Source organism: Sturnira hondurensis, unplaced genomic scaffold (assembly GCF_014824575.4).
Source record: "Sturnira hondurensis isolate 20B ecotype Veracruz unplaced genomic scaffold, ASM1482457v3 Scaffold0007865, whole genome shotgun sequence".
Taxonomy (NCBI): Eukaryota; Metazoa; Chordata; class Mammalia; order Chiroptera; family Phyllostomidae; genus Sturnira; species Sturnira hondurensis.
Window position 1 is genome coordinate 4,598,984 of NW_028080496.1, and position 14,514 is coordinate 4,613,497.

The 14,514-nt window shown below is 58.9% G+C and overlaps 1 protein-coding gene across 3 annotated transcripts in view; it reads left to right on the forward strand.

Annotated features, from left to right (window-relative positions):
• The window catches only part of NTRK3 (neurotrophic receptor tyrosine kinase 3), a 269,649-nt gene that overhangs the window by 80,645 nt on the left and 174,490 nt on the right, over window positions 1-14,514 (forward strand). For all 3 annotated transcript variants that reach the window (XM_037053666.1, XM_037053667.1, XM_037053668.1), the window contains exons 5-11: window positions 3,439-3,596; window positions 4,294-4,436; window positions 4,852-4,993; window positions 5,472-5,768; window positions 11,040-11,063; window positions 12,228-12,292; window positions 13,099-13,201. In XM_037053666.1, the coding sequence (XP_036909561.1) occupies window positions 3,439-3,596; window positions 4,294-4,436; window positions 4,852-4,993; window positions 5,472-5,768; window positions 11,040-11,063; window positions 12,228-12,292; window positions 13,099-13,201 (932 nt within the window). The remainder of the gene's footprint in view (window positions 1-3,438; window positions 3,597-4,293; window positions 4,437-4,851; window positions 4,994-5,471; window positions 5,769-11,039; window positions 11,064-12,227; window positions 12,293-13,098; window positions 13,202-14,514) is intronic.

The following is a 14,514-nucleotide window of genomic DNA, read 5'->3' on the forward strand; positions in this document are numbered from 1 at the left end:
ACTTTGGCTCTGGAGGGGAGGCCAGAGGGGGACCGGGTGTGCCGTGACAGCCCGAGGAGGAGGAGGCTGAGGTTCCAGCGGCCTCCTGCAGGAACAGAGGGGCAGACTGCGACCTTCGGCCCTTTCCTAGGACCTGCCCCTCCCCAGTAGCAGGTCCTTGATAGAACAACCTGATGTGGGGATGCCCCGTCGGGAGAGCTCGCTGTCTACAACTTTTCCAGAAGTGGAGAAGGAGAAAGAGGCATATATTGAGCACCTGATGCATACAAGGTCCTGTTGCATCCTTGGAACAATCCCATGAGGGGTATCCTTGTAACCAGTTTTACCAAGGAGAGCTTTGAGGCTCGGCCACATTAGGCCACTACCATCACTCAGCTAGTAAATGGGAACTCTGGACCTCAGTGCTGGGACTGTTGCCGCCATCCAGGCCTGCTGTCTCCACAGACCACTGGTCTGTCCTCGTACAACTCAGCCACCTACCCCACAAGACTCACGTCACCTTCCAGAAGCCACTCTCACGGTGCAGGATCCCCGGAGTGGAATCGAGAGGGAGAAAACCCAAACATTTGTGTGTGCTGCAGCCCGTGCCCGGTGCCAGGGGCCTCCTCCTCTCCTTTCTCACTGACGTGCGTGCGATGAAGGCTGTGCTCTCCGCCAAGCACCTGGTCCTGGTTGTGTTTCTGCCACTGCTTTCAAGGCCCAGCACTCCCAGAAGTTTCCGGCTAGGGCGGGACAGTGTTTTCCCCTACAGAGGGGCCCGGAGCTGCGTGTCCAGAGATCAGAGCCAGAGCCAGAGGCTGTCGCAGGGATGACGCCTCAGAAGGAGAGGAGGCCTGGGTTCTGTAGCCCACGGGGTAATCGAGGCAGGGGCCGGAGGCAGCAGAGGATAGAAACTCCCAGCTCAGAACCGCCCCCCCCCCAACCGAGGTGCCCTGAGGACCATTAGTGTGTCTCCAACAGGCTTCTCTGAATGCCCTGCCCACACAGAGCAGATGTGATTACAATAGATCGAAGTATTTCATTTCCTCAGAGCAGAGTCATCATTACTGCTGGTGTCATTTGCAGATTTCATCGGCTCGGTAAATACCGCCTCGGCGTCGGGAATGGGCTCGAGCTGATCCTGGGCTGCGCCCACTCCCACGGGCCTCCGAGAAGTCACCCAACAGCCATGTCGATAATTGTGTAATTACAGTAATCATCTCTGGCCGCCTTATAGCCCCCTTTTAATTCACAGAGCATGCTAACATGCATCCCTAATCCTCACAATAACTTGCTGAAGAAGGAACGTCGAGCACAGTGATCCCCACCTTACAGAAGTGAAAACAGAGCCCTGGAGAATTCAGTTCCTTGCCGTATCGGTTCCCCAGGGCTGCCGTAACACATTGCCACAAATCTGGTGGCTGAAACCCACAGGGACGGATGCTCGCACTGCTCTGGAGGCCAGAAGTCCAACATCAGGTGTCTGCAGGGCTCAGGGGAGGGTCATTGCTCACAGCCCTTTCCAGCCCGAGGGCTCTAGGGTCCCTCGGCTTGTGGAGCACTGGCCGCCGCCGTCACACGGCCGTGTCCCCCATCTCTTAGTCCTCGACCTCTCCCTGCTGCATCTCTCATCAAGATGCCAGTCATTGGATTCAGGGTCCGCCCCAAACCCAGAGCGATCTCTTCCCGGGATCCTTCGTGTGATGACATCTGTGAAGTCTCTGCTTCTGAGGTTCCTCATGGGCACTGGGATGAGGACTTGGGACACATTTTGCAGGGACACTACTCCACCCGCTGCGCTGGCCCAGGGCACCCCAGCCGGCTCAGTGCAGACCTTCTGTGTGCCTTTTCTATTGTCGGACTGTGGTCCCCTGGAGGCCTCGGCTGAGCACTGGGCCCCTTGGGCCTGTGCTGCCCTGTGATGGCAGGTCTGGGTCCCTTCAGCACTTTCCACAGCCTGGCCCTAGGACTGGCCCTGGCAGCAGCCATGCTGAGGTGGGAGAAGAAAGCCCAGGTGATGACTGGCTGAGAATCACTGCTTTCTAAACACCTGGTCTTGGCCGTCGCCCCAAATCTCCCCAGCAGACGGTCAGGTGCGCATGCCCCATGGGGCAAAGCTAATCTGCTGGAACCCCCAGGGCCCTGTGATTAGACCCCGGGGCCATCCTGGGGCAAAGGCTGGGTGTGGCAAGCTTTGCCTTATTGCTGTTTCATTATTCATGGGCCACCAGCATTGCTGATGGAGCAGGGCAGCTCAGTTTCAGGTTCCCAGATCTGTCCCCTGACGCCCAGGCAGATGATCCCCTGCTGGAGCCGTGGTGCGGTGGGCTGGCCTTCGTTGCGCCTGCCAATGTGTCTTTCAGTTGGAACCCCCCCTCTGCCCTTGTCAGGACAGGAGGACAGTGGTGGGTGTGCTCGGTGAAGGGACCACTGTGCTGAGACTCAAAGTGCTTTCTGTTGCCTGTGTGCCTTGGTGTCTAGGAGGAGCATCCGGGGGGGAGAGGGGGGCATAACTCAGGGTTCTTCTGTGGTTTCTAGAGGAGGGGACCAGGTCTCATGGCGTGTCCCTTCTGTTGGATCGGGTTCCAGAGGAAAAGGATGGGAAGGAAGAAAAATGCTGTTGGTGTGCTCGTTGGTGTGTCTTAGCCACGTCCCAGACGTCTCACCTCGGTCCCCCACCAGCCTTGGCACACGCCGGCACTGCCCGCCTCCCCTGGGGCCCTGCGAGGTTGGGTGCACTGCAGGCCGGCTCAGCGCAGAGGCAGGCCTCACTGGTCTAGAGTGTTCCCCCCAGGTGGACAGTTTGTATTTTTACAAGTACTTAATGGTGAATGACCTCGTCTTGTCAAGTAAGCAGCTGGGACAGACCCCACTGAGCGGCATCAGTTTGCATGTATTTCTGGTGCCTGGACCCTCAGCGTCACCCCAGCAGGGCTGCTGGGTCCCCACATAGTCCCTACAGCTCCAACCGCTGCTGCACTGCCTCAGGCCTCCCCAGCACACTGGGCAGCTGGGGCACCCTGCCCTCTCCCCCCTTCCCCATGCTTCCTCCTGTTGCCAGGGTCAGCTGGGGGATGAGCGTAAGGCATTCAGCATAGTGTTGGGTGCCTGTGCCTCTTGGGTGTGGCTGAAGGAGAGGAGAGGGGTGAGGTGGGAGACGAGTTCAGAGGGATGGATAGTGGTCAGGCCTTCAACTCGGAGAGGTTTGAGCAGGGGAGCGTCCCAAGCTGACTTATTTAAGTGAGTTCAGTGGAGTGGACTTCTTTTCCTCAAATGAGTTTATTGGTTTAAAGACTAAATAAATCCATGGACGTCATAAGTGTTTTTTATTTTTTTGGTGGCCATGCTGCACCCCTTTACTCCTTAATCCCTGAAGAGCAGGGGTGCCCCTCAGGGCCCTGGGAGGGAGCGGGCCACCTGCGGTTCAGGAGCTCCCTTCCCCTGCCCTCTCGCCCGCAGGAGACTGGAGCAGAACTTCTTCAACTGCAGCTGTGACATCCGCTGGATGCAGCTGTGGCAGGAGCAGGGGGAGGCCAAGCTGAACAGCCAGAGCCTCTACTGCATCAGCGCCGAGGGCTCCCAGCTGCCCCTCTTCCGCATGAACATCAGCCAGTGCGGTGAGTGAGCCGCACCCCTGCGGGGACTCCAGAGCTGGCGCCCCCGGTCAGCCCGGAAGGCGGGGTGCTCCCGTTGCCCACCACCCTCCCTGCCTTGGCTCTGACCTGGGGGTAGACCTGGCTCACCTCTTTCCTCCTGGGTCACGCCTGTGCCTCCTCGGCAGGCCCGATGCCTCCTCTGAGTGTGCTGCCTGTCACCCGGGCCTGGGGGGTGTGTCTCACATGCAGCCGCTTGGACCTCCTGTGTCAGGGGGGCGTCTCAGGCTCTTTTAGAAAAGCAGATTCCTGGGCCCCACACAGACTCACAACATCAGGATGTCTGGGTAGGGTCCCAGAAATTGGAATTTCTAGAAGAACCCCCCGTGCGGGTCAGAGCAGAGCAGATTTTTGAGAACCAGCTCCCCGAAGTGGAAGCTGTGGTTTGATGTCTTGCTAGAGCTGCATTCCCAAGCAGCTGTGTCCCCCCTCCTCCAAGTCCGTGCCCTGGAGGAGAGTCCACTGCAGGGGCCTGAATTCTGAGTCCTGGTGTCTCCTGGGGAGGTGGTGTGACGCTTCAGGGACCTGGGCGCCTCCTGGCAACACAGGCACGACCTTGGAGTAGTTATCCTGCAAAACCGGAAGTGCCACCTCCACCCGTGGGCGGAGCCCTGGTGGTCAGTGTTTGCCTGTCTCTCCCCCTGCCTCTCCTCCCTCCCAGACCTTCCCGAGATCAGTGTGAGCCACGTCAACCTGACCGTGCGTGAGGGGGACAATGCTGTGGTCACATGCAATGGCTCTGGGTCACCCCTGCCCGACGTGGACTGGATAGTCACTGGCCTGCAGTCCATCAATACCCACCAGGTAGGCATCCTGGGTTCCAGCCCGTCAGGAGGTTGGGGACCCACCACCTCTTCGTCTTAATGAGCCAAGTCATGAGTGGAAGCAAGGGATTAGAGAGGAGGGGGGAAGTGGGGAAGCACGTAGACTGGGGTCCTAGGCAACTCGGTGTTAAACATGCTGTGAAGCTTCCGAGCACCTTGGTTTCCCCATCTGTACAATGGGTGCAGCGCTGCCCTTCCCCTCTCTGGGTGCATATGAGGATGCCTGAGCCCTTGGCCGGAGAGGGCCTGGCCCTTGGCCAGCGCGCATTCACCAGACGGGCCACTTTCACCCTCCGCTCAGCTTTTCCTGTTGATTCCTGAAGCTGTTTGGGGGCTGGGCGGGGGGGCCGCCCTGTGGCAGCGGTTGGACAGCTGTGTCTCTGTCGGGGTTTCAGACCAATCTGAACTGGACCAACGTGCACGCCATCAACCTGACGCTCGTCAACGTGACGAGCGAGGACAACGGCTTCACCCTGACGTGCATCGCGGAGAACGTGGTGGGCATGAGCAACGCCAGCGTCGCCCTCACGGTGCACTGTGAGTGGGCGCTGTGCTGGGGGGTGACGGCGGGGGGAGGGGGGCGCCGCGCCGGGGGGCGGGGCGGAGCCAGAGCCGGGGGCGGGGCTGCCAGGAGGGGCAGAAACACTCTTCTCAGCAGAGCGCATGGGTCCTGTGCTAGCAGCCCCAGACTGCTGGCGTGCTCTGTCCCTCAGAGCGTGCTGCACCTCAGACTCCGCCAGGCCTGCAGGACACTGCTAGTTTGACCCAGGCTGCCTGTCATTAAGCCCCTGAAGGGTCATGAGAGGGACCCTGTAGCTGTGGTGGGTCGGGGAGCTTGGGTGAAGACAGATGTCTCACCCTCTGCTGGGGGGTGGTGGGGGGCACCTCTAATTTTCTCAGTTTGTCTGGAGCTGGGTTGGGGGTTAGAATTGGGATTCCCATGTCGGTTCCGGGAAGGCCGCCCCAGGACGCGGGAGCCTCTGCGTGCTGGGCGCCAGCTGGCCTCTCCCCACAGACCCCCCTCGCGTGGTGAGCCTGGAGGAGCCCGAGCCGCGCCTGGAGCACTGCATCGAGTTCGTGGTGCGCGGCAACCCGCCGCCCACGCTGCGCTGGCTGCACAACGGGCAGCCCCTGCGGGAGTCCCGGATCATCCGCGTGGAGCATTACCAGGAGGGCGAGGTCTCCGAGGGCTGCCTGCTGTTCAACAAGCCCACCCACTACAACAACGGCAACTATACCCTCATCGCCCAGAACCCGCTGGGCACCGCCAGCCAGACCATCAACGGCCACTTCCTCAAGGAGCCCTTTCCCGGTGAGGGCAGGTGGCGGCTGTGGGGTGCTGGGGTTCCGTCTGGGAGCTTGGGGGTCGGGCAAGCAGCTCAAGGGGTCAAGCAGCACTGATGTTGACCCTGTCGCCTTGAGTCACCAGTCAGCCACCCCAGCGGTTCCTGCCATCAGCTAGGTAGGGTCTCTGGTTTCCAATAGCTGTCACAGCGAAAACCAAGCCCCCCCGCCCCGGAAGTGTGCAGTTGTGCCGGTGAGGGCACAGCGTGTGCCGTGGAGAAAGCGGGGACTTGAGAGTTGGACAGGAAGGGCAGGGACTCTTGACCCAGGCTTTTCTTCGTCGGGAGACCCTGGGCACGATAGTTTGCTTTTCGGATCCTCGGTTTCCTCGTCTGTGAAATGGGCACAGTTGCACTGCTCTTATTAGGATCTGGTGGCTTTGAAGTGACTTCAGGTATGTAAAGCAGGTGCCACACAGGCTATGGTGCACAGTGATGGCTCCGTGGCTGTCCACTTCGAGGGATTCCAGCGCCGTTCCGGCTTCCCTGAGCACTGGACAGGGAGTGAGCCTGACCTCCTCGTTGGTGCTGGTCAGTAGCGCGGCCGGGGCAGGGTCCGGGCTTCCAGGCCCATGTGTGTCGCTCCTTGCCTCTTTCTCTCATGCCGTGCTGAGCTGATGGGCGACAGCTGATGTCCTCTGCTGTGATGTGGCTGATGGTAGCTGCACCAGGGCAGCGACTGTAGCAATGGCAGAACTTTGTCTGAGTGTCCGGAGGGGCTCCTGCCTGCCTCTGTCTGGGCTAGGACGTTTCAAGTTCCTTCCTGAGGTTGGAGGAGAAGAGAACACCCAGAGAGTTTAGAGCAGGTGGTGGCCGCATCTCGTGGCGGGCCCGGCAGTCGGCAGGTTTCCGCTGATGAGGCCATGGGTCTTTGATGGCCTGGCGATTCCTGCTGGGGACCAGCTGGATGAACTCTTGGCCTTTAGTCCCCAGAAACTGGGGGTTCTGATGAGATGAGGGACAGAAAAAGAGAGAGGGAGGAAGGGAGGGAGAGAGGAGAGAGAGACACAGAACTGGCACTATGCAGCAACCCCTCGTGTGAAGGCGACTCTGCATCCACAGAGGTCTGGGGCCTCGCTTATCTCAGTGCAGACCCCGCCCCCAGACTCTGAGGTCTTGTCTGAGTGGCTGCTCTGAGAGCGAGACTTGGGGGACGTGAGGCTGCGTGGGGAGCTTCCTCCTCGCCACTGCCGCCCAGGGCGTGAGGGAGCTCAGGGGAGGCTCCGGCCTGCTGACGTCCGAGACCCTGGTCACCTGTTGGGGGTTGTCCCTGGTGTGCCAGGTCAGAGGTCTCAGGGACTTTGCAGGTGGGCCCTGCCAGGCTGTTTCGGGAGGCGGGCAGCCCTGGCCACACGGTGGGGTGGGAGTATGGCCCTCAGGTGCACAATGCTGTGCTGTCATGGCCACAGCGTGAGCATGGCCCTTGTGGGCATCAAGGGCTGGCATGGCCCTTTGCCTGGGCTTTTCCCCTCCTTGTGATTAGAGAATGAGTTCTGCTAGGTGGTCACTCTACACTCCCTTGTGGGCAAGGGGTGAAGCCCCCTATTTCTAAAGGGCAGCTCCTGGGGCCTAGAATGCTCAGAAGGGAGGGAGGGCCATGCTGGGCCCCTCTGCACAGGGGGTCTGGAGGGCCAGGGACAGTGGAAGGCCTGGGTGGGCACAGGCTCTCTTTGGCCCTGCCCCCTGCGGGAGGGAGCAGCTCCGCCCACCCTCCTGGCCCCATGGATGCGACCTCTGTCCCTGGGAGACACAGCAGCCCCTTCTCACCTGCTCCGGACACCGCTGTGCCCTGGCCACCTCTCCTCAGGCTGGCACTTCCCTGGGGCGTCCCCAGGCCAGCCCGTGCCAGAAGTCAGATTCTGGAGCACCCCAGCTCTGTGGAATCGGAAACTCGGGGAGGGGCCTCTGCTTTTACAAGTCCCCCTGCAGGGCTCAGATGCGGCCGTGGCTGTGACCTGTGGCTGCTGTGGCATTTGGTGGCTCAGTTGCCAGGACACAGGAGGGAAGGCAGACTCGCCTGCAGTGGTGTCCTCAGGCCCATCCGTGGCCTGCCAGGGCCGCCCTATGCGAAGGTTTATTTATTTTGAAAGACCGAAGGAAGTGGAGGACGATGAAAAGGCAGTGACCGGGAAAAGACAAGTGTCCAGGCACAGTAAATTATCCAGGGGAGCAGGCCGTCAGTAAGCCGCACACCTGCCGCGCCCCGGATCCAGAGGCCGTCTGTGGGTTCCTGCTCCTCCCTCCTGCCGTGAGGCTGAGGGGACACCACAGTTCCCGCAGTTACCACGTGGCCCCTCCCACCCCCACACGCAGAGTGCTGGCGTTGAGAACAGGGTTCTGAGAGCAGACAGATGGAGCTCCAAGGCCGTGTGCTGCCCCACCCGCCCAGGGGCCTGGGCCACATATATTATAAGTATCATTATCTAGCCTATAAAATGTAATTATAATTACTTATAATTATACCACTGCATTATGATTGTTATCACACATTGGGGCTCTTCAATGAATTGACCTTCGGTTCTCCTGGTGGCCGTACTGAGTGGATGGGTGGATGGGTGGATGGGTGGGTGACTGAGTGAGTTCTGATCTTTCCCCGTGAGGCACGGTGCAGTGGTTCTCAAAGGGACCAGCGGCATCCACATTGGCTGAAAGCTGATTGGAAATGAGGTTCTCCAGACCCGCCGAGACCCCTTGAGTCAGAAACTGTGTGTGGCGGGGTGGGTGGGCAGTAATCTATGTTTCACTTTTAAAACATTTAAAAAGATATTTAACTTTTCTTTTTGGAGTAGTTTGACATTTACCTCCCCCCAAAGTTACGAAATAGCACAAAGAACTTCTTGTACCCTCCACCGTGCTTCCCCAAATGTTAGCATCTTACATAACCATGAGGTACTGACAGTGATGCGACGCCGTGTCGAATCTGCAGACTTTATTTAAATTTTATCAGTGGCCCAGAGCTGCCTCCTTCTTCCCCGGCACCCAGTCCGGGACTTCACATTGCGCTGTTTCCCTGTCACCTTGTTGTCTTTAAATCTGGGACAGTCCCCAGTCTTCCTTGGTCTCCCACAGTTTTTGGTCTCAGCACATTTTTGTTGAATGCTCACTGGTTGTGCCCCAGGCTGTCTCTCAGTGTGGGTTTGCCTGGGGTCGCTTTCAAGCTTTTGGCGACATTGTCACCGTCACAGCAGGGGTGCAGCGCCCTCTGGGTCTGACTGGCCATCCAGTGGCCTGGTGATGTGACCTGATCACTTGGTCAGGGTGAGCCAGCCAGGTTTCTCCGGGACAAGGTGATGGGTTTTTCCTTTGTCATAAGTAGGTACAGTGTTTGGGACTTTTGTAAATAGCTTGTTTTCACCACCCTTTCACAGGGTAATTTTAGCGTTCATTGATGATTCTTGCCTGGAGCAATCACTACTGGGGCGTGTGTTGAGTGTCGGTTTTTACTGNTCGCTTTCAAGCTTTTGGCGACATTGTCATCGTCACAGCAGGGGTGCAGCGCCCTCTGGGTCTGACTCGCCATCCAGTGGCCTGGTGATGTGACCTGATCACTTGGTCAGGGTGAGCCAGCCAGGTTTCTCTGGGACAAGGTGATGGGTTTTTCCTTTGTCATAAGTAGGTACAGTGTTTGGGACTTTTGTAAATAGCTTGTTTTCACCACCCTTTCACAGGGTAATTTTAGCGTTCATTGATGATTCTTGCCTGGAGCAATCACTACTGGGGCGTGTGTTGAGTGTCGGTTTTTACTGTCCTCCTCCTTCCTTCTCCATTTATTTATTGGAATTCTACTGTAAGGAAGAGCTGCCCCTTCTTCCCAATTCATCTATTCAATTATTTATCTCACCTTGGTATGGACTCCTGGGTATTTATTTCATTTGTCCTAAGGCTTCTAACTCAGGTGTGGGGCACCGAACCGAGTGCCAGAGGCAGGTGGCTGAAACCACAGAAACTTACTTTCTCACAGACCCGGAGGTTAGAAGTCTGAGGTCAAGGTGTCAGCAGGGCTGGTTCCTCCCCAGGCCGCTCTCCTTGGCTTGCGTCCCCTTCCTGTGTCCTCACATGGCCTTGCTCTGGGTGCCTGGCTCCTAACCCCGCCGGTATTGGGTTATCGCCTGTCTTCCTAACTTCACTTTAACTCTTTCTCTCCCCTTTAAAGACTCCATTTCCAGATACGGTCACGTTCTGATGTCCTGGGGGTCAGCGCTGCAACCTGCACATTTCGGGCGGGTATAATTCATCATTATTTTCTTGCTCAAATTGTCCCAGCTTTGGCCACTGGGGACCCCTTCGCGTTGGCACCTGTGTCCTTTCTCTGCACCCCCCTAATGTATGGGCACAGTCTCACGTTCTGGTGCCAGTGAATGCGCCAGGCACATCTTGTACTTTTCCAGCCCCCACCCCACCCCGGGAGTAGGTACTTCTCTGAGGGGCCCCCGTTTCTTTCACTGGGGAACCCTCTGAGTGATTCCGTTTCCCACTGAAGCTTGGAACAGAGACGGAAATTCCAATCCAGTTTTTGATGAGTGAGAGCCCGTTAGTTTCTTAATCTCTGTCAGCCGGTCTCCTTATCTGTTGATTGGGGATAATGCCACCTAGGACAGTTATAGGGATGGAGTGGTACATTACAGGACGCGTTTAGCACAGCCCCTGGCTTGGAATCTGCATCTAGTGAGGCCAAGCCATCGCCCTTCTGTGAGCCATTGCCAGAGGCCAGACAGCAAGTCACTCGGGGTTGCCCAGGGGCCGGTCAGTTGTGGAGGGGCCCCGAGCATGTCCCAGTGACCTACAGCATAACCTATACATAGCAGTTCGAGGAACTTTGTCTTGAGGTCATTGCTGGCATTCTCAGGGAGGTCCAGGCTCACCCTGCAGCATCTCCTCGGGGTCTCAGGTACCCCCGGGACCCCTGGCACTCCAGTGACCCAAAGGAGGGTGGATTGTCGGTGAGACATCGTGTCTTAGATTTAATTCCTCAACCCATAGTCTGCTTTCTAGGCCCCAGGTGGGCCGGGCCTCTTCTCTTGAAATCGGGAACTTTCTCTCATTCCGTCTGCATTTGGAGGACCACCCTCCTAAAGAGGTGGTGGAGAGCGGGGGAAAGGTGATATGCCAAGGACTTCAGTTTTCAGTTGCTGGGGTGACGCGGGGTCACGGGGGTGGGCGAGGGCCTGGCTGTGAAGAACACAGTGCACGCCTTCTGTCTTGCATTACGTCGGTTAATTGTCTCTTTGTCTCTTTTGCAGAAAGCACGGACAACTTTGTCTCTAGTAAGTCGTCTTGCATTACGTCGGTTAATTGTCTCTTTGTCTCTTTTGCAGAAAGCACGGACAACTTTGTCTCTAGTAAGTCTGCTCTACCTTTTGCTTTGAAGCCTATCTGTCCTGACGCTTCTGGTAACTGCTGAGCCCAGACAGCCGTCTCCCCTAGTCCACCGCTGGCCCCGACCCCGGGCAGCCGAGAGCCGGGAGAGGGAACTGGAGAGTAGAGATACTTCTCGGGCTGTTCCAAGCCCAGGCCTCTTGGGCAGCAGCTCTGTGCCTCAGTTTCCCTTGGGGGGAGGTGGTTTCTAAGGCCAGAGCCTGTTGAAAGGGGGCATGTGGGGTCACGCACGCCCCATAGAGAGACCCTTGTTGGCCATCTTGGCTGTTCTTGTGGAGAGAACCCGCAGCCCGGACCCCGCTGTGCTTCCCACCTGCCCCGAGGCCCCAGACGTGGCCAGGCTCCACCTGGTGCGCAGCTGTGACTGACAGGGTCTCCTGAGAGGCCAGCATGTCTCAGAGGGTCACTGAGACTTGGTTCACGTGTGACTTGGGACTGAAAGGGTTCGGCGTGTCATTCATGGGCTGTGGGAAACCTGTCTGTGGGTTTTCCTCTGGTCCCTATGGGAGGGGACTGGCGCCAGCACAGACAGTCCTGTTTGGGGCACCCCGTGCCGTTGGGCCCCAACATGGACTCCAGCTGCGGTTCTTTACTTGTCCTCGGTCTCAGAGGACTTGCCATTCTTCCAGAGGACTCTGAACTGGGTCGCCTCTGGCCAAGTAGGTGACTCCAGATGGAGGACAGAGTGACACCTGGGTCCCCACCTGCTGGGAAGCGGGTGTGTGCCAGGCCCAGGGGCCTGCTGCCAGTGTGTTTGGAAATCCGCGTTAGGGGAATGCTCGTGGGCCGAGAGGGGGCACCCCACGCCTCCTGGGTCTGCATCCTTGACTCGGGGAGTGGAGGGAGAGCCTGCAGCAGAGACCGGTCGGCCACGTGACCGCCAGCGGGGGCAGGTCCCCGGGGTGGGGGTGGGGGCAGGCAGTCAGAGTCTGGCTTCATGGGGGTACTCTCCCGGGCCTGGAGGCTTAGGGCGGCGGGTGTGGGGGGAAGTTGGCTCGGAGCTCCTCCTAGCCAGCAAGCCAACCCCTCCTCCTCTTCTGTTTGGTTTTCAGTCTATGAAGTGAGCCCCACACCGCCTATCACTGTGACCCACAAACCAGAGGAAGACACTTTCGGGGTGAGTAACTCCTTGGTTAAGAGGAGGGAATGGTCAGACTTCACTTGAGCAGCTAGCGTTCTCCAGTGTGCCCTTCCTGGGGACCCTGGTATTCTCAGCAGACAGAAGCCGGGTTGAGGGAGCTCCTTCCAGGCGGGTGAGCCCTTCCTTGTTTGACGAGAACAATTCCTCGCCCGAGGTAGACTTTGAGGGTCTGCTCCAAGCCCTGGGGCTCGGGAAAACGCCCGCCCTGTTGGGAACCTGACAGGACCTTGATTCTGAGGGGCTGCTCTCTGTACACGTTTATGCAAAGTCCGCCCCCCAGAGCATCTGCCCGGGTGGCTGTTTCGAGCCCTGTGTGCAAGCATTTACCCCCCCCNCCCCCCCCCCCCCCCCCCCGTCAGAGCCTGAGGTTTCTCGTTGGGAGGAGAGGAGAGGGGTCTTTTTGGAGTCCAGATCAGATCTCTCAGAACTTCCAGGGTAAGAATATTTTCTAAAGAACTCCAATGCGGATGTGCAGGATCTGCTTGCTAATTAAAAGGACGACAAAAGGAGAGGAGGAAGCCTCTCTAGGCCCCTGTCGCCTCTGTTGGGCGGCCCCATGGAGAGGGGCTTGGACCCTGCGTCTGGGGACTGCTCGGAGCCGGCTGGGTGGTTGGTTGCCTTGGTGGTCCCGGGGCCTCACTGATTACTTCTAAAGGCGTCACTCAGAGGCCGAGTGCTGAGAGGGCCGCCGCCGCTCCGGCCACAGGGCCCGCCTCGTGTGGGCCCATGCGGCCCCCAAGGGACACAGGGCCTGCGCTGACTCTCGCGTTGGCCCCTTGCAGGTGTCCATCGCTGTCGGGCTTGCCGCCTTCGCCTGCGTCCTGCTGGTGGTTCTTTTCATCATGATCAACAAGTACGGTCGACGGTCCAAGTTCGGGATGAAGGGTAAGGCGGGCCCTCCACCGGCAAGGGTCCCCTTGGGGCCACGAGGCTCTTTGCGATGGCGCGATGCTGTTTGCACCCCGACCCTGGGCTCCCCGAGGGCCCCCTCCCGTCTGCACCTTTGCAGTGGGTGATGATGGATTGGACCCTGGGCTGGTGCCTGTGGGGACTGAGCTGGGGGCCATGCAGTGTTGCTGAAAACGCTTCCTAGCTGGGCGGGTGTGGCGAGGATCATCTGGGGAGGAATGTGGGTTTGAGGGCACGTGAAGAGGACTTAAGATTCTTCTCACTGTGGACGGGTGAAGGAGGGGCTCCTGGCTGGAGTGAGTGGGTTCTGTTCTTGCTGCACCCGTGGGTCTTGCTGTGCCCAAGCTTGGGCTTGTGATGAGAAGGTCGGTGCAGGGGTGGGTGGAGGGTGGGGTCCGGCCCCGAGAAGTCGCCGGCCCAGTGGTATCTCAGCACGCAGCTCCACGCAGAGCCCGGGTCGGCTGCCGAGAGCAGCACGGTGGCTGCGTCCGCTGGCTGCCTCCCAGGGCCCACAGCACTCAACCCGTCCATGGCCGGCGTGGGGGTGGGAGTGGATCTACACCGAGGGGGGGGGGCGATGAATCAGCATCCACCTACTGTTCTCGCAGATGGGTCTGACTAAATGGCTCAGAGGAGGCTGGGTCCCCGCTGCCTTGAATCTCAGAAACTTGAATTTCAAGATCTACCCCCCAGCTGGGTTTGCGTTTATGGCTCATGTGAGGCAGGAGACGGAGGGTGGNTCGGCTGCCGAGAGCAGCACGGTGGCTGCGTCCGCTGGCTGCCTCCCAGGGCACACAGCACTCAACCCGTCCATGGCCGGTGTGGGGGTGGGAGTGGATCTACACCGAGGGGCCGGGGTGGGGGCGATGAATCAGCATCCACCTACTGTTCTCGAGGACGGGTCTGACTAAATGGCTCAGAGGAGGCTGGGTCCCCGCTGCCTTGAATCTCAGAAACTTGAATTTCAAGATCTACCCCCCAGCTGGGTTTGCGTTTATGGCTCATGTGAGGCAGGAGACGGAGGGTGGGGTGGTGGAGGGTTCAACAGGCCGCAGGGCGGCTAAGCTGCAGTCAGGGTGGGGCCTCCTGGGGGGTCAGGGGGTCCTGAAAGGTGAACTTCCATGCTTCCACACAGGAACTGGGGTCCGGGGTGAGGGTCCCGGCCCTGGGGCTCTGGGACCACGAGGTGGGTGTGTGCATGAGATTCGCAGGGACAGTGGTCCCCTGAGCTCCCATGCAAATGTTTTGAGTATTTGCACACAGCGGGCAGAGTGGGGAGTTTGGAATGG